The following is a 26,663-nucleotide window of genomic DNA, read 5'->3' as shown; positions in this document are numbered from 1 at the left end:
ATTAAACCACAGTGTTTTAGCTGTTAGATAGTTGGAGAGGGAGGAGCTCACATTCTACGAGGCGTGTTATGTGACGTCACCTACCAACGTGGGCAAAATCCAACTCGCCCATTTGGAGCTGACTTTGTTTTTACAAAATGTGGAAAAACAATGGAGGGAGGAAACAGAACTCCGTTTCTCTGAATGAGGCTAAAGGATGTATATCACTGTATCAAAACCATTGAGTGATTTTTTTCATCATACCTCCCCTTTAATGCACTTTAGGTTTTTTTTTGGATGCATATTTTGTTTTATTTGAAGGGCTAAAATAAATGAAAAACTTTGTTGTGCTTTTTATGAAAAGCAAAGGCTACTGGAATATTTAAAAAAATGTCATAATATTCAATAAACATTTACTTTCTTTAAGAAACATGTCTAAAAATGTATTCTAGGCTATTTATGCACTATTTAAAAAAAATAGTGTAAAACTTAACCGCATTCGATATTCGGCCAAGCGTTTATATTTTACTCGGCCTCAAATTTTCATTTCGGTGCATCCCTAAACATTTCTCGCACAGAACAATAACAGATCCAATCAGAGGTCAAGCTGACTTAAATACAAACTTTAATAAGTAAACTGAGGCAAATCCTACATTACATTTACATAAAGATTTGATTATTACTTGACCATTTAAGAATATCAAAAAAAAAACATGAACTTATGAACAAAGTTCCAAAAGAAAAGCAAATACATAGTGAGGTATTTACAAGATCTAATGATTCTGACCTGCTTTCATGTTATCCTGGTTCATGTTTAGTTAAAGTCACAGTGTGTTTTCTACACTTAGAAACAGGGTGGTAAGCTACTGAGCTCTGCTTCATCAGAAGCTTTTATCCTCTCCTGTAACAAAGAGGTGCACAGTTTTGCTGGAATGCAGCATCTGTGCAGCTCTCTGACCTCCGCTGATGCCTGCGAGTTTGTGTGCATCATAACGGGAGTAAAGGGCTGTGCACGACCAGCTGGACTCCTCCCCTCGAGCTCCTGCTGCCAGCATGTTGCAAATCTCACTGTAGAAGTGAGGAAATGAGGGAAGCCCGTAAAAGATCAGGTTCTGGATGCCTTTGATGGTGTACCTGAAACCAAGAAGTCAGAATTTAAGGTTTCTGCCTGATTTAATTTGTTAATACATCCAACTATAACTAAATATCCATTGGTCATTAATAAACAACTGAATTATACCAAAACTCCAAACTAAACTGTTCTCAGACAACCCCAACCATTTTCTGTAACTAAAAGCTGTTTGATGTTTTTTTTTAATTTATTTTTAGGATCTTCAAGAAGTACCATCAGTCTTTATTGATGGTACATCTTGAATAACTGAACAAGATCAATTCAACTTCCATTCATAGCTTGTTTGATAAACCATTAAAAAGTTATCAAATATCTTGGAGAACATGGAGACAATATAAAACAAGAAGACCGTCATCAACATCCCCCGCTCTATTGGTTCTCATTATAACTCACAACCTTTTCCTAAAAGTCCTTAATCTAAGAACTTAAATGTAAACATAAGAAAATATTATCACATCAGAAAATAAAATGACTAACTATCTTAAACGGTTTCCATGAAAAGCTGTTACCTGTGAAGATACCTCGAACAGAGTGAAAAAAACCGAACAAGGTCAATAACTCCAGAAAAAATAATTGTGCGCTTCTCATTTTCGAACTCTATCAAGGAATTGATACCCTGAAGCCACACACCTACGTTGGTGATCTTGTCTTAAACAGTTTCTGAGAGAAGATGTCCACTTTAACTCAGACGGACGGACGGAGCTCAAACCTATATCCCCCTTCCACTTTAAGGTGGGGAATAATAAGAGGGCGGAGTCTATCAAGCTATTCAAAATGACAAAGAAATTTATGCAAAGTAGGCCTGGGTGATATATGGAGTTGAGCAATGTTTCTGTTTTTTCAATTTTAGGAAATAAGAGAAAATTACACTATCTCCTAAATCAATATGATTTTATTTTAAAGATTATGCATTACGCTTTTTCCCCTCCTGCTGTGCTGCGTCTCACTGTCTGACTAGCTCTGCTGCCTCTGAGCACTACACCCCACCTTCTTCTCTGTAAGAGGCTGCCTCACAGAGGTACAGTTCAGATGTGCGATTATTCTCTGTAAAACTATCTCAGTTAACTTTTAAGTAGGGTTGGGTACCGATACGCTGTACCAATAAGGCAATGGTTCTGACGTCAATGGTACCAAAGAAGAACAAACATTTTGGTGCCTGGCAATTTTCATCATCACAGATGATGACAGTAGCCTTTCCTCTTTGGGTCAGTCTAGTAATTTAATGCCAACCGCAAATGTTGCCTATCAAGTAGGCAAGCTAGCAAACACCGATGTCATTCTGCTGCAACCTGTGGCTCTTTGACTTTTCTGCAATGACTCTGGCTTTAAAAAATATTGAAATAAAGATTTTTTTTTTTTTTTTTACAGAGGATGTTAATGATTAATGACAAATAAAATCATAATAATCTCCAGTATTATATTGTTTGATGCAGTATTGTTTTATTTGATATTATTTAAATGTTTATTTATTCCATCAGTTACTTATATATACAGGTGCTGGTCATAAAGTTAGAATATCATGAAAAAGTTGATTTATTTCAGTAATTCCATTCAAAAAAAACTTGTATAATGTATTCATTCATTACACACAGACTGATATATTTCAAATGTTTATTTCTTTTAATTTTGATGATTATAACTAATGAAAATCCAAAATTCAGTATCACAGAAAATTTGAATATTACTTAAAAAAAAATAAATAATCTGTAGAAATGTTGGCCAACTGAAAGTATGAAGATGAAAACTATGATCATGTACATCACTCAATAATTAGTTGAGGCTCTTTTTGCCTGAATTACTGCAGCAATGCGGCGTGACATGGAGTGGATCAGTCTGTGGCTCTGCTCAGGTGTTATGAGAGCCCAGGTTGCTCTGATAGTGACCTTCAGCTCTTCTGCATTGTTGGGTCTGGTGTCTCACATCTTCCTCTTCACAATACCTCATAGATGTTCTATGGGGTTAAGGTCAGGTGAGTTTGCTGGCCAATCAAGAACAGAGATACCATGGTCCTTAAACCAGGTACTGGTAGCTTTAGCACTGTGTGCAGGTGACAAGTCCTGTTGGAAAATGAAATCTGCATCTCCATAAAGTTGGTCAGCAGCAGGAAGCAGAACCTACAGAACTAGACTGGAGACCATTTAAAGGCTTTTTCAGAGCACCAGGTGTCTTCAATATTGAACCTCTTCACAATATTCTAATTTTCTGAGATACTCAATTTGGGGTTTTCATTAGTTCTCAGTAATAATCAACATTACAAGAAATAAACACTTGAAATATGTTAGTCTATGTGAAATGAATGTATACATTATACAAGTTTCACTTTTTGAATGGAATTACTGAAATAAATCAACTTTTTCATGATATTCTAATTTTATGACCAGCACCTGTATATTAAAGTTAATATTGTGTTCAATTTGGCCTTGAAAACAAAAGGGTATTGTTTTTTTTTAGTGTGTGCGGTATAATTTTGTGGTCTGATTTTCACCACTACAGCTTTCAGCGCTGTGTACACAGCTCTCTTGCTCTCTCTCAATGTTAGGAACGTGGCTCTTACTTTCTTAAAGGGGGCACATACTAAATTGCCGAGTGTGCCCTAAAACTGCCCTGAAAGAAACCACACTACAGAATTTACTCACAATCCGTCCTTCTGAGAGAAAAAGCCAAAAGTGGCACAACATGATACTGTGCTTCTAGTGATTAATAAAAAAAAGGTCATTTTACCCAAGCATGCACCAATCTATCGGCCACGACTTCCCTCATTTTGGGGAATTGGCGATCGGCAAATACTTGCATGTGTGGCCGATCTTATCTACCTCCGCAAAGGTCTGAATGTCAGCCACTGTCCCCTTCTGCTGTGAAACGACTGACAAGCTCTGTCCACCAAGTCATGTACAGGTGCTGGTCATATAATTAGAATATCATTAAAAAGTTGATTTATTTCAGTAATTCCATTCAAAAAGGGAAACTTGTATATTATATTCGAACGTTAAAAAATATTTCTAGAAATGTTGGCCAACTGAAAACTATGATCATGTACATCACTCAATAATTAGTTGAGGCTCCTTTTGCCTGATTTACTGCAACAATGCTGCGTGACATGGAGTGGATCAGTCTGTGGCTCTGCTCAGGTGTTATGAGAGCCCAGGTTGCTCTGATAGTGACCTTCAGCGCTTCTGCATTGTTGGGTCTGGTGTCTCACATCTTCCTCTTCACAATACCTCATAGATGTTCTATGGGGTTAAGGTCTGGTGAGTTTGCTGGCCAATCAAGAACAGAGATACCATGGTCCTTAAACCAGGTACTGGTAGCTTTGGCACTGTGTGCAGGTGACAAGTCCTGTTGGAAAATGAAATCTGCATCTCCATAAAGTTGGTCAGCAGCAGGAAGCATGAAGTGCTCTAAAACTTCCTGGTAGACGTCTGCGTTGACCTTGAACCTAAGGAAACACAGTGGACCAACACCAGCACATGACATAGCACCCCAAACCATCACTGACTGTGGAAACTTTACACTCAACCTCAAGCAACATGGATTCTGTGTCTCTCCTCTCTTCCTCCAGACTCTGCGACCTTGATCTTCACAGGACTAAATGTACTTTCATCAGAGAACATCACTTTGGACCACTCAGCAGCAGTCCAGTCCTTTTTGTCTTTAGCCCAGACTAGACGCTTCTGACGCTGTCTCTATTTCAAGAGTGGCTTGACACAAGGAATGTGACAGATGAAACCATGTCTTCCATACGTCTGTACGTGGTGGTTCTTGAAGCACTGACTCCAGCTACAGGGTTAGGCCTCTTTAGCCATGACCTTTTGTGTCTTGGCCTCCTTAAGCAAGGTGTCAATGATTGTCTTTTAGACAACTGTCAGCTCAGCAGTCTTCCCCATGATTGTGTAGACCTACAGAACTAGACTGGAGACCATTTAAAGGCTTTTTCAGAGCACCAGGTGTCTTCAATATTGAACCTCTCCACAATATTCTAATTTTCTGAGATACTCAAGTTGGGGTTTTCATTAGTTCTCAGTAATAATCAACATTATAAGAAATAAACACTTGAAATATGTTAGTCTATGTGAAATGAATGTATACATTATACAAGTTTCACTTTTTGAATGGAATTACTGAAATAAATCAACTTTTTCATGATATTCTAATTTTATGACCAGCACCTGCATGCACGGAGAATCAGGAAAAACTGCCACTAATGTACAAGTGACTGAAATAAGTCTGTGAGAACTTACTGTACCTGTGCCATATCTTGTCATTACCCATTGACTTTTGTAAATGTTAAACATGCTGCACTAAATCTTTTTGGAGAATGTTTGACTTTTAGGAGCTTTTGTCCTGTAAGCGGTTGAAAGTTACTTTTAGATTGATATTTCCACATTTAAACATCCACAAAGCTGCTGCAATAGGATATTTTTTTTATTTTTGGACTGCAAGTTAACTTAAAACTAGCTCATTTTTTCTATTTTTTTCTATATTAGGAAAAATATATACAAATTATATCGTCTAGCGCCATTTTGAGGAAAAACATCCAGTTTATAACCAACATGCAGACGTGACCAAATTCAGGAGAAACTAATTCAGTTCATTAACTTTGGCACAAATATGTAGCTGAACCAACAGGTGGAGGGTTTGAACCCCTGGGTAGGTTTCTGTAATTACCAATGATGTAAACTATCAGGAAGATGGTAAAGATGGCAATGCACAATATTCATATCTTGAAGCAGCAAAAGAACCTGACAAAGTGGAACAACTGACCTCTTGTAGAAGTGAAAGCGTTCAGTGAAAAGCACAAACTGCCTCTGGCCTTTCTGAAAGAAGTGACGGGTTCGGGAAACCTCAGATTTGCTGGAGTACTCGCAGATGCTGGCAAAGTTCATCTCTTCTTTCTTCATGTAGTTCCGTAAGCGGACATAGTCAAAATAAGATGGTATGTAGATCAGAGTGTGGGACATAGCAGAGTCCCTGTACTGAGGTAGCACTTTGTCCACAAAGAAATGAAACCTGTGAAAAGATAAACAATCATATCATGCTGAATGAACAATGCAAAACAATCAATGAACACCATAACGTTCTTTTAAGTCACAGGCTCCAAAGCCAGTGGATCTGCATCTCTAACTCTGGTAAAACACAGCTGATCCTGACCCTCTGTGAACTCTCCTCCAAACAGCGCTTCACTCCGTCTAATTTGTTGGTTGACAATATCGTAGCTACGGGTAACCGTTTAAGTGGACACGAACCCCTACACCATAGCATTCCCAAAGATATACGCATCAGAAGCATGCGTTTGTGTCTCAGTACACATTTCTCCAAGATCTATTTGAATGCTTCACACACGACTGTACTTGATTTGCGTTATGAAGATCATTACTTGAATGTGGGAATAAAGCAGCGCGCAGAAGATGTGGCGAACCCGTTTGGAGACGTGCACGGAGCAGGAGCTGGAGGGAGCGCTGACCGTGAGACTGAGGAACAGATTCCACTGAATTCATTTCGTCTTTTCTAAAATAATATGGTAAAGTAGGGGTGGGCGATATGGGAAAAATATCATATCACAAGCTTTTCTTTGTGAAATCACGATCACAATTTTATCACAATTTCTTTATCCAAATCATTTAGACTATTTTAAAGTTATTTACCAATAAAACAAACCAAATCACCTTCTTAAAATCATCGCCCTAAATGGAAAAAGGGAATAAAAGATAATTTAGGACAAAGTAATTATCTTGTTTTTTTTTAAATTGTATTTTAGTCACACAGTATCTTTACTTTGTCTGACTAAAGTGGTGTCGCATTAGCATTAGCAACACAACATAACAAAGCAGCATATCAGTCTAGTGATTTCTATTTGTTATTGAGGTAACACACTCATATTAATAAAATCCTACTTTAAGCAGTGTTTGAACGCCTCATTTCACACAGTTTAGACAATCATAGCCTTTACAACAGTGTTTCTCAACTGGTCTCACCCTGCGACCCAATTTTGCCACCGTCATTAAATCGCCACCCACTTTTTAAATTTTTTAACAGTTCATCCAACCAAATTTAATCCTATTAATCCAAAGAATCTTTTTTTTTTTTAAACATAAATCTATATATTTGCCTGTGCAACAAGCATTTCACAACAGCCCTGTCAAAAGAAAAGTTTATTTCAAAATAAAAGACAAGTCCAACCCAACCTGAGAGACTTTAAACATTTATTTATTTTTGACCAGCTGTCCGCGACCCACCCAGTACAGGTCCGCGACCCATTTTTGGGTCCCGACCCACCAGTTGAAATTCACTGCTTTACAAGATAAAACGTTACAGCTTTGTTTACATTAGGCCTTGGTGATATGAACCAATATTCCTATCTCTATATTTTTCCTCAAAATGACAATAGGTGACATGAACTCCATTTATTTTATTTATTTATTCAATAGTTTTATAGGAAAATCAGTAATGGGTCAAAGTCAGTGGAGAAAAATGCCACAAAGACCCTTTTATTAATCACTAGCAGCTCAATAACAACATTCTGTGTCACTTTTTACTTTTTCCTTCATGTGATTAAATTATGTAATGTTGCTTTTTTCAGGGCAGCTCTGGGTTGTTGAAAGTAGTTTTTAAAGTAAATCACATTCAGGACACTGTCTCTTTAAGAATACGGAAACATCCCTGCTAGCTTAAGCAGCAGCTGATCTCTGCTACAGCGCAGCGACAGAGTTAATTATAGAAGAGAAACACATGCAGTGTTTCCTCAAACATCTCTCAGTGTTTCAACACTCAGAACTGATAAAGTTTAACAGACAGACAGACATCTGCACTGAGCCTCTGACAGACAGTCTCTAACACAGAGGAAGCAGCACAGCTAACTCTGTGTCCGTGCACTGGGGGGGAGGGGGAGCGAAGTGTACTTCTGCCCTGTTTTTGCGCTTAATAATCTGTAATGTCTGTAATGCTGACAAGCAAATGGTGTGATTTGGCAGAGAAAAAAACCATTGGATGTTCTGTGTATGGACCACAGACATATGATGCAGACATGGCACCGCAAGGGTTAAAATGTGAACTATAGACGGTTCTACGATCTCCGTGATTTGGGAGATTGTTGTCATGTTGTAATCCTTAACGATCTAATATCGTCAGATCGCAAATCAGGAAATTTATTTTGATGTCCTGACATGTTTCGACTGCCAAATGTCAGTCTGCCTCAGAGGCATTTGCTGATCGCTTTGAGGTTGGCCACACCCCCCGTTGCCCGATGGTCTCTGAAGAAGAGAGTCACAGGGTGAGATAGTAAAAATGTTCAGGGAATCATAATGAGAATAAATGCTTAAAAAGTAACTAAACCCCAACCCAACTTTTTTCTGCTGAATACATTTGTATTTGGGTATTAAGTAGTGCTGTTTCTGAGTTCAACTTTTAACATTTTAGTAAAAGTATTTTAATTTTGCATTATTAGTTGTAAAATGTCAGAGTTACTGCCCTCTAAGGGTTGAACACTGACTATTACAACTGAATTTTGCTATTGGCTGAGACAGATTATGTGGATTATCATGAGTCATCAACTTTCACTGTTGGCCCCGCCCCTCCTATAAAAGCTGGGAGGAGGGTTTTCCTCCAATCATAGCCCCCAGTGACCATTGATTGACAGTTTTAATGAACTCTTCTCTTCAGCAGTTATGTTTTGACTCCGTGTTTCTATAAAGAGCAGATTTTGTGCTAATCAGAGGGTTCATCAAGCTATGTGTGTAAGTACAGACACATCACGTGTGTAAGTACGGACGCGTCACGTGTGTAAGTACGGACGCGTCACGTGTGTAAGCACGGACGCGTCACGTGTGCAAGCACGGACGCATCACGTGTGCAAGCACGGACGCATCACGTGTGCAAGCACGGACGCATCACGTGTGTAAGTACGGACGCATCACGTGTGCAAGCACGGACACATCACGTGTGTAAGTACGGACACATCATGTGTATTCATGTCTGTCTCTGCATGTGTGCGTCTTACTGTGTGTGTGTGTGTAAGCGGTGATAGAATTGTGTGTGCTGGTGCAGCTTCACGTGGGGATTGTGTGTGTGTTAATGTAGTATTTGATCACAGATGTCACTACAGCGCTGCCTGACTGGGCGTGTCTTACTGCTACAGTAGTAACGCCCATAATCAAGGCAGATTTTGAATTTCCCCCCTAGTGGCAGGTCAGCAGAGAGCAGGGGTTTAGTTACTCTTTAAGTACCCATGTGTTTTACTTTAAAGGGGACATATCATGCTAAATCCACTTTTTTAGCCCTTAAATGCATTTTGTTGTATATTTAGAGTGTTTAGAAGTACAGAAAAGTTCAAATTAATCTCTTCAGGTGCTCCGTAGATATCTTTATATTCTGTTTTGCTCATATTTTTCAATCTGTTTCAATTTTTCTATTCTCTATTACATTTTTTGAACAATAACGTCACAGTATTTGCAGCGGAACTGACAAATTAGGACATCGACTCCAGGCCCAACACTTCGAGCAATCCGCCATTTTTATTTCGCGCTTTCATTTTGTAGTCCAAGCTCAAGGATGCCGAAGTTACGAGAGGATAAGTCAAAATGTTCAGTTGTTGGATGTAGTAACCCACACGCTTCATTACACCGTCTCCCAGCATCAGAACCTTTTCAAAGTGCCTGGTTGAGTTTCATTTTTTATAGAAATGTACCCACATCTGTGGGTAAGGTCATTTTTGTGTGTGAAGCACTTCAAGGATGACTGCTTTAGCAACCTCCACCAGTATAAAGAAGGATTTGCCAAAAGACTTTGTCTGATTGAGGGTTCAATTCCTTCTATCTTTGGAGACAACGAACAGAGCACTTCGGTAAGCTGTAAATAATGCTAAAAAGCGTGATAAGACGCAGTTGCACCGTCTTCATATGTTAGCGCTGTGTGCTCGTTTTAGATCCTTGATGATATGGCCTACGTGATTTAATTTAAGTCTAAAGTTTTCATTAGTCATTTCATTTTGCCGTTTTTGTCTCCAAAAAGACTATTAAAATGCATTTTGTGACGTTAGCTTGGTGCTAGCGTTAGCTCGGGGCTAGCGTTAGCTCAGTGCTTGTGTTAGCTCACTTGTTAAGGTTCTGCAGGTTCATCATCTTCATTTTCATCTCACTCCGACAGGTCAGACTGACTCAAACATGTAAGGCTGGATGGACAAGTCTTCTGTTGTTGACATTTTGTAAATAACGGGTGAATAAACATTTTCAGCACCGCTAAATAATCGTATCTCTTCTATCAAACTACAAAAATGGCCTAACAGGGTGGAGTTGAACCGAGTGTCACCTCTGCAACCTGGAGAGGGGCGGGGTATGAAGTGTCTCATTTGCATTTAAAGAGACAGCACCAAAATGAGTTGCTCTCAGAAGCACATCAGAAAAGGGGTAGAAAAGGGGTGGAGCTATAATAATGAGGAATTCAGACCCAAGCATTGCAGTTCTGCTTTATATAGACCACAACTGCATGATTTATATGTAAAAAGGAAGGACTTAAATGCATATGTCTCCTTTAACATGCAGTTTATTGGATAGCAAACAACAATCGGTATATTGATCAGCTGTGAGAATCCACACCCCCAAACAAGGAAGCGGCTCGGCACAAAAATAAGCCGTTTTCAAAGACAAAGTTTACTGTTTTCAAACCTCTGATACTGTTATTTGAAGCATGCGGTGCTTTTAGAACTTCATCTAACATGTTTTTCAAAAACAATGAAATGCTGACTTGGTCTTTATTTCGCCAACGCATGCACATATAACGTGTCTGTTTTATTATTGATTTAATCATGAGTGAAACATCTGTGGCTCTCAGGCTTCTGTTTGTTTGATGGCTGCAGTAAATGGTTTTTATTTGATGCTGAAGGTCAGCAACCCTTGCTTGAATTGTTGAGTTCCATAGAAGCATTCCTGAATCCTTCCTGCTTTGTGAGATAATGCAACCTAAAGCTTCCACTGTGACAACACTTCCACATAGATCACTGTGGTTTTAGAAAGTGAGGGCAAGCATATTTATTCCCTTATGAGATCCTGGAGCAATGTTTTCCTTAATTAATACATCCGCTTTAATATAAAACAAACTGATTGTGACTAGGGATTTAACGATTCACTCAACTCCAGATACGATTCGATTCACGATACTGGGTTCACGATACGATTCTCCCACGATTTATTTTACAAAATGGGACTGTAAAAAAATGATGACTGAAAAATATTCCTTTATTTTTTGGGGGGAAAAACTATAAAAACTGTACTGTTTTCCTTTCATTTTTCATTGTCAAAAGAATCCCTTAATAAACTATTCAAAACAATGCAATTTAACTAAAAATAAATCTTGAAGGAAATAAAGGAATAATACAAATGAAGAAGAAGCCTATTCATTTAAATTCTGGTTCTATAGTAAACAATGCAAAACTGCATAATAGTTCTTTTTCTTTTTAAAAGTGCAACTGAAAATGTATCTTGTGCCTTAACAATTGGACATTAAAAAAAACAGTCATTTCACTGTATTTAGGTCAGATATTTGTTTGGACCAGCAGAGGGCGCTGGTAACTCAGTGGTTGGCATGCAGATATCTTGCAGTGAAGAAGAGATGCTATGCTAGCAGACAGAGCTAATAGAAAAACGTGACTTTTACAGATATTCACGTAATATTACAGATATTTTTAGGTGCTAAAGGGGTAAGGAATCATTTATAAACATGTTTAAAAGTAGAAGGCGGCCAGAAAGTAAGTATTAGCAGATTCCGCCCACCACCAACACTTCTGGATAGCGGTTGAAAAAAGTACTGCGATTCAATTTTCACAGTATCGATGTGAATCGTGATACCTATGAATAGATTTTTAACTGCCTTACAATTAATCATTACATCCCTAATTGTGACCATCACTTTCTGACTGCAATGTCATCATTGAGTAAAGAAAACAGTAGTTAAGACTAGTTCTTCCTATGTGTTCCTGTTCCTATTGTTGATCAGAGCCAATAATAAATGAAGTAAGCAAATGGATATCAAAGCTAAGACTCATTATTTTGGAGGTCTCTTACCGAGCATCTTGATCCATTAAGGTGACAGAAGAGAACATCTGAAAGACATGGGGCAGCTGAACAAGGACCTGGCAGATGGAGCCCGTTTTGGGCATGTTCTTAACAGTGACCTGTAATGGAAATGAAAAGAGAAAGCAAACAAATGAACAAATCACCCAGAACATGCTGCTGCTTATGAAATATATATATATATATAAACTGGAAAAATGTGCAATCCGAGTATGGTGCTTTCACACTGACCTTGTGACCCACCACATTCTGATCCTACAACTGATAAGTTCATTACGAAAAAACTAACACTGCACCAGTAGCAGGCTTGGCTGACCTGTTACCTACTAATACGGGTAGTATGTCTGACCCTGAAACTGACTCAGTTTATCATGTGTTGGTTACATCTAATATCCAAAGGTCCAATGAATCACAGAGCTGAGGTCTCATGTACAAAGACTTGCGTGAAAAATGGCGCGAAAAAAACGTACGTCTCAATCCAGAGACAGGTGTACGATCGTAAAAACTCAGATGTATGGATATGTGCGTACGACTGGATCCAAGCACCTTTCCTTTGAACGTCCAAATTGGCGTGAATGTGAGCACACGTGCCCCCTCCCTGTACACGCCCACATTTACATATGTAAATGTTGTTAAAATGAGAGCGGCACCGGGATTCTCCTCAGCGTGATCAGAACAAGCTGCTGCTCTTACCAACAGTAACACAGGAAAGAAGAGATTTATAAAATGATTAGATCAACAGTAACATGTATGATGGAGATTATTCAACGATGAAGATATTTGTATTAATATAGACACACACAGTTTGCTGAACAGTTGACTGTATGTAGGTTAGGGTTAAGACGTGGGAAACGGACTAAGGAAGAGATGGAAAATGCTATAGTACTATGACTAATAATAATTGCAAAATATGTCCCTGAGCAACAATATTGGACAGGAACAGAGCAATATAACAGGCAACCCTTCTTTTTTGGAGTGAATCAGAAACGATCTGAAGGCTTAATATTGGCCACGCTGTCAATAGGGGCATTAAACGGGCTGTAGCTGAATATGTAAAAGGTAAATGTGATTCAGTGTCAAACACCTTGGGACTAAACTGCTGTATAAGTGAAGTCTGTTTAACTATAACCCTTTTCACACTCCGAAATCTCACTCTCGTTCAGTTCTCGCGCATGAGGTCAAAGGTCGAGAGGGATAAACTCACCATAGCTAACAGCGAGTCCTGACAGAGATTTAGATTATTTTTCCCATTTGAGCGTTGATTCCTTGAAAGATTTTTCATGGAAACATGGTATCAGTCTCCAAGCCAGAAATTTTGAGTTAGCTGCTAAAGCTAATGCTGTACATGAGCTGAAAATTCAGCTTTTTGCTGCTTTTTCAAAAAGTGAGCATTCAGATGATCAGTGCTGTTTCACTTATTGACTAGTCCATCTTGCGCACTTTCTTCAAATATATACATTTAATTAAAATAATAGCTTAATAAAAATAATTATGGACCTGGTTAGTGAATGGTGGACCTCGTAGATTTACCTTTTCAAAGTTAGAACTCACACTGTCCTTTCTGTTGCTTTGAAACTGTTTCCAACATCGGTTTTACAAAAGTGCTTGGATCAGCGGAAACACATTGCCCACCCAAGTCTGAATATGTGCATCATTCCTGGGTAGAGTCCAAAGTGCGTCCACTGGAGACCCAAAGACCAAGTCCCATCAATGGGAGGAGAAGTGTGGAAGCAAGGGAGCTCTCTCGCTTTGAAACTGCTTCTCCCATCGATTTCACAAAAGTGCTCAGAGATGTGCATCATTAGAGTCTGAATTGCTACCGCTAGAGAACCAGGTAATCAGTGTTTTCATTCACCAGAGGTCACCTGTGTGGAAGCGAGCAGACTGCCTTTGCTTCCATACTGCTGCTGAGCAGCTCCCATCGGTATTTAAAAGTGCTCGGATCGGCTGAAAGTGGCATCAGTGGAAAACCCTGGTTTCCTCTCGAGTCTGAATATGTGTAATATGAATAATATGAACACTATTAAAACACTTAAGATCTCTGGAATAACATTACACACACTGTTAAGTTGGAAAATCAAAAGACCGACCAAGCTTGTTGATGTTTTTATCCCTCTCGATCTATGACCCCCCCAAGGTCACGCATGCGCAGTTCCAGAGTGTGAAAAGGCTTATACGTCGAAAAGGCTTATCCCGTCTCCTTAGAATTTAAAGCATTAACTTTGTAGAAATGTACGTACGCCACCTGAAGCACACATTTCCACACTCACTCCAGTTTTGATACATCCGGATTTAGCCGTGGATTTTGACATACGCAGGTTTTTGTGCGTGTATACCTTTTGTACATGAGGACCTTGGTGAGTGTAAAAATACACAACACATAAAATATCCCTGCTAATAACAGGGTTCTCACCAGGAATGTTTCACAGCATAGGGGGAATCGCATGACACGCGAGTAAGCACCCCTGACGTGAAATATTTTGAAATGTATAAATCTCTGAGGGCCAAATTTAGTTTAGTAAAGCTAAAGTTGGTCTTTTTTTTTGTCTATTTTTAATCTTTGTTCCAGCCTTACTTTAAAGCTAAACGTTATTTGTTGAATGGGTGAAGGGTCATGATGAATGTAGTTAGACTAAGTCATGCTTGGTATAGATCCTTCACTAATAAATACTCATACACTGGAGAGACAAAAAATAACATTTTGTACAAAAGACTGATTCCAAGACGCGATTTTCAAAATTAAATGAGGTGTTATGTGGGACCTACAGTAATATTGAAACACACACACGCACACACCGAGGATGCACAACGTAGAGCTTTAATCGGGCAGAAAATAGAAGACCCAGCCCAAACCCGTCCAACCAGAATGAAGCCGATGTCTCTTTAAGCCTGAAATCATTCTAACCCGAAGGTTTTCACATCCGTGCACGCGCATATAGAATGATCAATTGTTAAAAACATGACGAGCAGCTTCATATGCCGCTACACGCTACGTCCGATTGAAGCATTGTTTATATTGGACAGTAATTACGGTTATGTAAGTGGAGGATGCAGACAGGCAGCATCGGGGGAAGCTAAGGGGCCCTTTTGGTCTTCAGATTAAAAAGAGAGTTTTAACAACCCGTGCACGCCTGGAAGTCCCTTTTGTGCCCAAGTGTGCAACAATTATTACAACAGTACGAATTAAAGAAGGAAATCCCCCTACGTTGCTGAAATCTCAACTTAGGGGGCCCCTCCCCCCAACAGCACTGATGAGAACCTTGAATAATATGCTGAGTGGGATGTTTTGCTGAGTAAGCTTCTAGAGCAGACCTGTCCTCTGTAGTTGACGCAGTGCTTGCTTAGGATGTTGTTGATCTGGGGATCCTGGATGGAGCTGAACACCAGCGTCTGCCTGTAATGCCTGGCCCAGTTGTTGAGGTTCCACATGCGGACCCTGGAGAAGTCAACACCATGGGAGTCCAGCGGCTGCAGGTTCATGTGCTTCATCACGTGCTGATGAAATAATACAAACTAGTGAAAAATATGATCTGTGAAAGAAAAACTACACAACCATGAATTGGTGACATGAAAAAGTAATATTTTTCATTTCAACTGTCAGCAGAAATAAGGTTGTGGCTGAATAATGAATGAATTGATCTTATAAAAAACCTGTTGTGAATAAACGTTGTTTTCACAAAATAAAAACGATGGCGTTACATGTCTCTCAACGGAGGATACCAGCACACGTGTTCTCACCAAAACGTGTTCCCAGTTCTGCATTAAGAAAACATCTGCCTGGTCCATCACCAGCAGCTCAATGGAGGACAGGAAGTCAAAGTCTCTCTTGCTCTCTCCATCTGCTCCCAGCACTGTGCGAAGGCCCAGTGGAGACGCTATGATGATATCAGAGGAATAGAATGGGGCGTAGAGACGCAAGCTGCTCTTGATGATGGACATGCCTGCAGAGGACGATGACAAAAACCAAAGATCATTGAAAAGCACTTCAAAATAATCTAAAGCTCATTTTCGCTGTACCTATCCTGAAGTGATCATCCACGTTCCCTGAGAAGATGGCGTGGTAATCATCTGGCCGCTGAAGGTTACTCGGTTTATTGTCTGCCTCTTCACCAAACTCTTCTTTGAACTTCTTCTTGTTGCTGACAATGATCTTCTTCCCTTTGCTCTCCAGCAGGCTGATCAGAGTGTGGATTACTTGTAGTGCAGCGCCACGGAACGGGACAAGGATCAGGACCTGACAAAATAATTTCAGTCATAAGGAATGATGGAGTCTCAAGAGGAATTCTGTGTAAAGAATCAAAATTCTTGGCTGAAACCAAAAAAACCAAGGCCGAAAACCAAAACACCGAAAGAAATGATAATGCCAAACATTAGTATAATCAAATTTATGGCAATATGAATGTGTACTAACTCACTAATATTAATGCAGTGTAATTGTATAAATGTATATTATTTCTTCAAAGAATAAATCAATTACAATTATATGAAAATATTTATTTAGCAGTGACACTCCAACAAATAAAATAAAATAAAAAGTAAGATCTTTAACTCATACATTAAATAATAATGTACAGGCCTGTAACTGACTGAGCTGTTGAAAGATTATTCAATTAAATATATCCTCTCATCATAACATAAAGTGCATGTAAGTTTTTGATGAAGAGCAACTTCTCTGCTTTATCACAATGAAGTCTGATCCTGACCGTCAGCGTTCTGCTTAGTCCAGAACATTCCAGAGAAGTGGACAACAGTGCAAAATAGAATATTTGTGGCATGACAAAGACACCAACTGATGAAGCTGGTGAATTTATTTGAAATGTAAACTACTCAATATGCACACTCCACGAAGCACAACGACTTCTCCTGATTGTAGTCTGTGCATCAGTATTATGGGTATACCAGGAACTCATGAAATCAGAAAGATTATGTGCTGTTTGGACTGCAAAAAAATAAAATAATGGTATTATTCTTTTTTAGTGTATTATTTTTCTGTAATTTAATTAATCGTAATTGATGAGTTAAAGTCCCAGCCCTATACAGACATGTCCAGAAAAAACAATAGTAGGCTTAAAAAAAAAAAGTAGAAGGATAAAACTTTAAAAAAAATAGCAAAAATTATGCTATATGGTGGCTATATTAGTGTAATTGTGGATTTTCTTCTGTTTATTAGTAGTAGTAGTATTTATTGAAGGAACAGTGCACAGAGACATTAAGCTCAAAGACAGATATGTTCTGCACCAGATTATAGCTGAATTTTGTAGCACTTTTCATAGCATGATGTATTTTCTCACCTAGTTTTTGTTTGCATGACGAAATCTGGTATCCATGGTAATGATGACAAAGAATTGAGCATCATTATCAGTTTACCTCTTTCCAGTGAAAAATGTACCAACTTATAGTATAGCAGTAGTAGGGGTGGGAACCTCTGGGTACCTCACGATACGCAATACACAGCTCACAATAACCATTATCTTACAATATGACGATACTGCAATTATTGATATATTGGTCAGAAATCAATCTACGATAATCTGACACAACAAGAAAAAAAAGGATTAAGTGAAAAAATAACATTTTTATTTCATCTCTGAAAGACAATAAATTGAAAAAGTGTCCTATGAACAGTGACACTATTTTAGTGCAACATTTCTGTAAATAAGTGTCAACATATCAACGTAAACTAATAAATATCTCCAATAGTGCTTCATGCAAACAATAAATAGGGTCTTTTTTACCAATGACATCATTATAGTGCAATATTCCAGTAAACAATATATTGTTTCCTTCAACAAACAGTGACAAAATTTATGTGAAGACGTACCTGCACATTTTAGTGAAAAAGCAGAAAAGGTTTTGAAAAAAAAAAATACATATATATATTAAAGAAAAATTTACGAAAAGATATTGCGATACATCGTCACTCCTAATAGCAGTAGTATGGGTGCTTGGTCTCTTAGTAGTCCTCTGGAGAATGCTGTCTGGTACTGTTCGGTTAAGATGCAGCTATTCTGCGCAGTGCTAGCAGACAAAGCTAATAGAAAAATTTGACTTTTAATGATAGTCACATAATAATATCCTCCCCCAGACATCCCTGCCTATATATATATATATATACACACTACTATATATGATGTACTTAATGCATGGTGTGGTCAAACATTTGTAAATTAGAACCAGTTAAACATCAGGAATTTGAGCTCCAGATGTTTGTCCAGTCAATGGTACTTTACCATTTTTTTTGGAGTTTAATATTTCTCTCCCTTGGACCACTTTTAGTCCAAAGGAGAGACTCTTGGTCCAAGGGTCTACAGCATCTTGGAAGCTGCAGCTTCTGAGATGCTATAGACTCTCAATCAAAATGTGATCCTTGTAAATCATTTCAATTTTACCTTTCATAATAATAATATTACCATCTTCTTAGTGAAATGTGACAGATCTATCGATCTCCAGATTTTCACTGATGTTTCCTGCAGCGTAGCAGTGGGCTGTCCAATTGGAGGCACCCAGGGAGAAAGTTTGGGGGTTAAGAGTATTGCTCATGGACCAATATATATATATATATACAGTTGTGTGCGAAAGTCAGGGCACCCCTTTAAAAACAGCATATTTTATATATTTAAAAAGTTATATTCATATTTACTGTCTCTCTGGTATATGTGAAAAAAAGACAATATTGTCAGGAAACATTAATGCATAGTGACATTTTATTTTATAAATTGAACAAAATTACAAAAATGAAAAAACATAATTTTGGCATGTGCAAAAGTCAGGGCACCCTACAGCATCAGTACCTTCAGTACTTAGTAACACCCCCTCTGGCAGATATCACAGCTTGTAAACGCTTCTTATAGCCAACAACAAGTCTCTGGATTCTATTATTTGGGATTTTTCCCCATTCTTCCTTGCAAAAGGCTTCCAGTTCTGCAATATTCCTAGGACGTCTTGCATACACAGCTCTTTTAAGATCTACCCACAGATTTTCAATAATGTTTAAGTCGGGAGACTGTGAAGGCCATTCCAAAACCTTCAGCTTGCGTTTCTTGAAGTAGTCCATGGTGGATTTGGAGGTATGTTTAGGATCATTATCCTGTTGTAGAAGCCATCCTCTTTTCAGCTTTAGCTTTTTTACAGATGCTGTGATATTTGCCTCCAGAATTTGCTGGTATTTAATTGAATCCATTCTTCCCTCCACCCGAGCAATGTTTTCTGTCCCACTGGCTGCAACACAACCCCAAAGCATGATGGATCCACCCCCATATTTAACAGTTGGCAAGGTGTTCTTTTCATGAAATGCTGCTCCTTTTTTTCTCCAAACATACCTTTGCTTATTGTGGCCAAAGAGTTCTATTTTAACTTCATCAGTCCACAGCACTTGTTTCCAAAAGTCATCAGGCTTCTGTAGATGTTCTGTTGCATATTTTTGACGTTGTATTTTATGATGAGGTCGTAGATAAGGTTTTTTTCTACAGACTCTTCCATGAAGGTCTTGTTTGTGCAAGTATCGGCGCACAGTGGAAGGGTGCACCACCACTCCTGAGTCTGCTAAATCTTCCTGGAGGTCTTTTGAAGTCAAATGTGGGTTTTGGTTTACCTTTCTGACCAGACTACGAGCTGTTCTCTCCGAGAGTTTCCTTGGTCTTCCAGATCTCTTCTTGACCTCCACAGTTCCCCTCACCTGCCATCTCTTAAATATGCCTCGCACTGTGGAAACTGCAAGCTGAAAACGCTTTGCTATCTTCTTGTAGCCCTCCCCGGCATTGTGGGCATCAATTACTTTCATTTTTTCTGTCTTACACAGCTTCTTAGAGGAACCCATGGTTGCTGAGTGTTTGTACAAGGTTTGTGGAGTCGCCGTATTTAAGAAACCCTCAAATTGGCACCAGCTGGCACTCCCTAATGACAATTGTTGACACATGCTTCAGGACCAATGAGCTGGTAGAGGTCTGAGCTTGTAAAAAGAATCTGACACTTTGAAACTCTCAGGGTGCCCCGACTTTTGCACATGCCAAAATTATGTTTTTCATTTTTGTAATTTTGTTCAATTTATAAAATAAAATGTAACTATGCATTAATGTTTCCTGACAATATTGTCTTTTTTTCACATATACCAGAGAGACAGTAAATATGAATATAACTTTTTAAATATATAAAATATGCCGTTTTTAAAGGGGTGCCCTGACTTTCGCACACAACTGTATATATATATATATATATATATATATATATATATAGTGGTGGCCATGCTTACTCTGCTGGATTTGAACACACAAAGTCCAGTCCTCTCTTCTGATCACTAGGCCAGTACTCCCATTGTCCATTTGACCAGCTTTTAAACTTTAAAGACACTGGTTATCTGCAGCTACATGCATCTCCCCTAACACCACGTGACAGGTTAAAGACAAAGTATTATCCACTTCAACTGTAACTGATCCAAAATATTAACTATATAACAAAAAAAACATTGACAAGTCACCTGGAAGTACGTTTCAATATCACTCAGATGTACTTATTATTATCAGATTATTAGGCTTTATAATATAAAAGATAAACAAATTTAAATTAGAGAAATTAAAATGCTTTGACATCATCTCAACAATGCCACTATCTATGTTCAATGTAAAATAATGTCATATATTCTAATAAAGAATAGCAGAGGAATAGAAACTGTCTGTTTACCTTTGGTCGTGTCAGTCCTTGGTCTCTAGGTTCAGCCTGAGGTTCAGCTCCAGCTTTAGCCTGAGCCTTCTGTTCTCTGAGCAGGGCATTGTGGGAAAGGACTCTGGAGTTGGCTTTGAGCACATGGTTGAGGACATGGAGGCAGTAGGCTCTGCGTACCTGTGGGCCCTGCTTTAGAGGACATGTCTCTGGGTGGAACAGGTCCTTGTAGGAACCCATGAGGGCCAGTAGCTCCTCCTGCAAAGGGCTGACATCGTCCACGTCCTGGTTCAGATCCGTTCCAGTTCTCTCCAACAGTTTATGAAAATGTGGGACATTGGTGTCTTTGGGTGAGCCAACACGTCCAAAGTTCTCCAGAGGGTTAGTGCAGAGAAGAGATCCCAGCTTGGGCCACTGAGTGAGACACACAGACAACAGAGGAGAGTGATCAGAAGGGGTTCAGGTGAAAAAGACTGTCACATAGGGCTGGGCGATTTTGCCTAAATAAAAATCTCAGATTTTTTTAAGAAAAATTTGAGTTTTGATCTGATTTTTTTTTTTTTTTTTTTCAATGCACTTAAAAATGACTGCAGACATCAGATATATTGTCAAAAGTGCAAATTTATTGCTGTTATTTTCCTCAATAGTTAAAATGCATAAAACAATCCTGTCATTCAACAATTTCAAGCTTTAATCAGGTTTAAGCTAAAGTGTAACAGCAACTTCACAGTAGCTTAAATTTTCTGATTAAGAAATCCGATAACTACATATTTTATAACATAACATGACAATTATGGTGGGGGGAAAAAAAGTTTTAAGAATGAATTAAATTTTTTTTTTTGCCCAGCCCTAGTTTCACAGAAAGTGAAAGGTATTATTACCGATATCCGAGTCTTGGATCTGCAGCCAGAATTTATTCTCTCTACATCCTTGTCATCGATCTCTGAGTCCAAGTGCTGGATGAACATGTCTACGAGAGAATACAACCATCAACCCTCAAATCAAGTCCTCAGTTGCTACAAACCCTCTCCGCCTGCGTACCTTTGGTGTCATCAAGTCCTGCAGAGCTCTTGTCCTCCTGTTCCTCCATGAAGTTGGTCTCCAGACAGAACTCGGACTCGTGCTTCTTGTCTACAAATTCTTCATCTCCTGCTACTCTCTGCTCCTCTTCCTCACCCACCGTCAACACAGCTTTGTCTGCTGGTTCCTCATCATCACTACCGCTTTCACCCTGCATGGCACCACCGCTATCTACATGTGGAAACAATCCAACCAGAAGTCCAGGAAACCACAACAAGGTGAGTACTGTTATAGGAGATGGTCTGCTAACCTTCATCTAAGAGCTCCTCTTCCTCCTCACTGCTTTTCTCGTCTTCGCTATGTAAGGTGCCTTGGGAGTCACTGAGAGTTGAAAGAAGTTTCTGAAAAGCCGTTTTCTGCTGTTCATCATCGTCGTTGGCTTCCTCTTCGTCTGTCATGCCTGGTTCTGAATCTGATGCTTCTGGACTTGGTGGCTACAATGAGAAATGACCACGAAAGGCATGAGGATAGCAAGAAGCTTCTGTCAGATACATGTGATTAAACGGGAGGCTATTCATAGTTACCATAGAAACAAACTCGGCACTTACCAATTTTACTATTTCAGTTTTCTCGGGCATTTCAGCAACACTAGAAACAAGAATATGTTAAACAAAAAATTAAAAATGCATTAATTGGCAACGTATGACAGCAGATTTTGACAAGTTAAATCAAAGAAAAATGAATTTAGGCTGGGCACTATGGACCAAAATTTTAGGAGAAAAACAATACTGGGTAAAAGACCATAGTAAAAATAAAAAATAAATGCTACAAAGGCCTTTTTTATTGATCACCAGCAACACAATAATAATAATGTGTTATCTTTGGTTTTTTCCCTCATTGGGATGGACTGTGTATCTCCACACTGTAGTGTAGATTCTTCAGGGCAGTTCTAGGTCACATGGATCAATCTTACTGTTAGAAAGCTGCAGCGCTGAGACTCAAACAGTGAGTTTGTGATGTTACAGAAGACAAATAAATGTATTGTTTCAGCACCGTCTCTCTGAGCACTCATCACTAAGGGAGTTCTACAGACGGTAACCAACATCTGCATTGTGTTTTCAACAGGCAGCTGTTATCTTATCTTGTGCTTCTCTGTAAGGTGAGAAAGAGGGAGTGAGTGAGGGCAGAGCAGCGCTAAGTCAGACACCCGTAGGAAGGTCACTATTACAGATGTTCTTGGTATGATTATCATCTGAGAAATAACGATTTTACAAGTTTCACAATATTTTTGAGAAGGATTCTGCAACAGTCGTCTGTTGAGCTCCAGGATCTCCAGGCTTGACCTGAAGTTGCAGGTGAATAAGAAACGAGAAAATAGATTTGAAACATGTAGCTGAACAAATAAAGTTTAGTGACTATATGTAAATAGTGTTTATATGGGATCAAATATCAATGTTTAAGGGAAATGTCATAAAAACTACATGTTAAAACCATTAAATTCATGTTAAGGCCATATATATATATATATTATTTTGGTACTTCCATTTTATTTTTTTAATTACATTACCCTCTTAAACTTTTGGGTAAAAAAAACCCTTCAATTTTTCTCAAATTATTCCACAAAATTAATCTACATTTAATACAATTTGGTAAAGAAATCAGATAAATTTAGGTGAACATTCTATCTGTCACTTATTGCTTAGATCAGTTGATCTGTTTGGCTCAAGTATTGGTTCTCTTTATGAATAAAAGTACATCCTTCATCCAGCTACAATATTAGGCTCAGAATACTGTTAAAAAACAACAATGATGGAATGAATGAGTGTTAACACACATTTTAAAGAATCTAACTTTGTAAATAAGTGGAACAAAACAGTATTTTGTGCCTCTTAAATACACTTTTAGTTTAAATAATTACATGTATTACTGCTAGCTGTCTCACGGCTAGCTGTATTACTGCTAGCTGTATTACTGTTAGCTGTCTCACGGCTAGCTGTATTACTGCTAGCTGTATTACTGCTAACTGTATTACTGCTAACTGTATTACTGCTAGCTGTATTACTGCTAGCTGTATTACTGTTAGCTGTATTACTGTTAGCTGTATTACTGCTAGCTGTATTACTGTTAGCTGTATTACTGTTAGCTGTATTACTGCTAGCTGTATTACTGTTAGCTGTATTACTGTTAGCTGTCTCACGGCTAGCTGGCTAAAGTCTTGCTATGGCCTGCTAGTCCCTGTCTGAGAGGCTGTGCTACTTACATATCATGGAACGGATGCTCCTCTCCAAACTCCTTCAGGTGCTTCTTCTGTTTTTTTGACAAGTTAGTGAAAAGTTGGTTTTTCTGTCTTCTTTTACCCATGTTGATGCTTGACAGGGGATCCCACGTGCGGAACAGTAGTTTCTTCTTCTTCGTTTAGATTTCCGGCAGGCTGTACAATAGACTCGGCTACAGCGCCGCCGTCTTGGAACTGTGCAGATGGAGGCACCGGTGCTTGGACATGTAAGGGATATTATTATTATTAATAATAATAATAATAATAGAAATAACAAAATTATATAATAATAATATAGCAATAATAATAATAATACAATGAGAATACCAGTAACTATAATATAAAATATAAATAAAAAAATATTATACAATAATATGATAATGTAATGATAATTATAGGAAGAGGAATAACAATAATACAGTAGTAGTACAATTATATAATAATAATAATTGTCAAATGCAATGTATAGCCTTAAGCAATGTTGTCAATAAAAACCTGAACACATCTGAACGTTTTCTGGGTTCCCCTTTGTTTTATTTATGTGTATCTATCTATCTATCTATCTATCTATCTATCTATCTATCTATCTATCTATCATGTCTGACGTTTGTTAAAAGCAAACCCCGTTAAATTGCTTGAGAATTAAGCGATTTGTGACAACTTTAATAGTGTAAACACATCATTCCTCTACAGATGTAACGCACTGCAGGAGCAAGTGACACCGTTCCAAGATGGCCGCCCTGTAGGCACACCGCTCTAGTGGGCGGCAGCAGTCGATGCGGCGTCTGCGTTCATAATGTCTATGGTTGTACTGCCTTCTACAGGAGAGGAGGTGAACTACATCTCATCATTTTCCTGCTGGTCAGCACTTTTTGACTGGCTGACGTGCATTGTGGGTGCACAATGAATAAAATCACACAATTTCGCTTTACCACAAATTAAAGGTGATCATTCAAAATTTGTAATGTCTGCTCCCCTGCAGAAGCTACAGCACACGTTGTGGTCGTGAATCAATAGCATTATTCTTTGGGGTAACTGGCAACGGAAATTTGAGCAAAAACACTTCATAAGAAAGTAAAAGTCCTCGATCATTAACAAGTTGTTTAACTAATGAAATTCCAAGCTCCACCCAAACCTTGACAAACCAGGCGGTTGGTGAAAAGTTATGTTTGTAGATCAGTTTCCAGGCCAGCGAAGCACTTGTAAAAGTTGGAAATTTTGACAGGAAGCTTTTCAACTTTATGATTACATTTCAATAAAAACTGTATTTCATCTAATAAGTGGAAAAAGAACTGTTTAATGTTCCGAAAGGTAGTTACAGAATATCTTTCTTTCAGGTAATGACACCTGTTCTTACAGATAAAGATAAATAATATTTGATCTACTTTCTTGGAGAATGCAGCAGGATTCTAGAGCTAGAGACAAATAGACAGATATTGATATTCCTTCCACTTTAGATAACAACGCCCCGCCCTTTTTCCTTAATACAGTTATCAAAAGCATAATGTAGAAAAAATTAAAACATACATAAAGTAATAAACATTTCTTTATAGGGTTTAGTAAAGGAATGCAGGGAAAACTGAGTCTCAACTGTACAAATAAATAATACCAAAACAATCAATACAAAAAGTATTTGTGTATTAAGTCTCTTTAATCTGTACTAACATCCTTCTTTTCTTTTGATGGAAAATACAACAACAAAAAAAAAAACAAGGATTTGTTTTTACACAATACAAAAGAAAAAGAATAAATGTCAGTGTGGTCTGTTCTGCAACAAGAAATAATCACTCATTTATGTACATCTGTTTCAAAATATGCTGAACACAATGCACAGTGAAAAAAAAAGAAGAGTGTCCATAACTAAACATGGTTGGAGCTTTTTTAATGAATAAGAAGCAAAATATCTGAAAGAGAATATGGTCAGCTCTGAGTTAATGGGATTTCCTCCCTGAGAAACAGTAGCTGATCATTACCTCACCAGCAGAGGAGGAATGGTAGAAAATCACGGACAAAGCTCATCATGATTGATTATATCCAAAGCATACAATGGTTACCCTCTTAGAACTCCCTCCAAAACCTGATATCATTTTTGTTACGTTGCTTAACTGAGGTGACAGGCCTGCTTTGGGGCTTTCATCATATGTTAAACTCCAGTTGTGACTATATTAGACCAGTGGTTCTCAACCTTTTCAGTCCGTGACCCCCAAAATACAGGTTCCAGAGAGCAGGGACCCCCACTGTAGCTGAAGGTGGTTGAACACAGACATGAGCATTGAAGAACAGTCATGTGGAGACAGGACCATCTATAAGGGGGAATAAAGGGGAGGTATTTTTGGGGTCCATCCATAAAGTCAGTAATGTAATTTAACAAGTAGGAACAATTGGTTTTAACTGGCAAATAATGGGCAGGACAAATCATGAATGTGGTTAAGTTTGCCAAAATAAGAATGAAATATGGTGAAAAGACAAAGACAAAAATGGGTCAACATATGCAACATTAGCGTTGGTGAGAAAAGTAGTAGAAAATTGGTTAAAATATGGC

The 26,663-nt window shown here is 38.4% G+C and overlaps 1 protein-coding gene across 1 annotated transcript; it reads right to left on the bottom strand.

The window, feature by feature from the left end:
- Positions 1–728: 728 nt before the first annotated feature.
- utp25 (UTP25 small subunit processor component) lies at positions 729–24,248 on the bottom strand. The gene is made up of 12 exons (XM_028437596.1): positions 24,107–24,248; positions 22,455–22,494; positions 22,157–22,340; positions 21,868–22,077; positions 21,708–21,796; positions 20,848–21,240; positions 16,189–16,405; positions 15,910–16,112; positions 15,484–15,666; positions 12,163–12,272; positions 5,873–6,118; positions 729–1,113 (listed from the first exon to the last, which is right to left on the bottom strand). The coding sequence occupies exons 1-12, from the start codon at positions 24,205–24,207 to the stop codon at positions 861–863; spliced, it is 2,229 nt and encodes a 742-aa protein (XP_028293397.1). The 5' UTR covers positions 24,208–24,248; the 3' UTR covers positions 729–860.
- Between the last annotated feature and the right edge of the window lie 2,415 nt (positions 24,249–26,663).

This window comes from Gouania willdenowi, chromosome 22, assembly GCF_900634775.1.
Source record: "Gouania willdenowi chromosome 22, fGouWil2.1, whole genome shotgun sequence".
Classification (NCBI taxonomy): domain Eukaryota; kingdom Metazoa; phylum Chordata; class Actinopteri; order Blenniiformes; family Gobiesocidae; genus Gouania; species Gouania willdenowi.
This window is presented reverse-complemented; position numbering and strand designations above follow the sequence as displayed.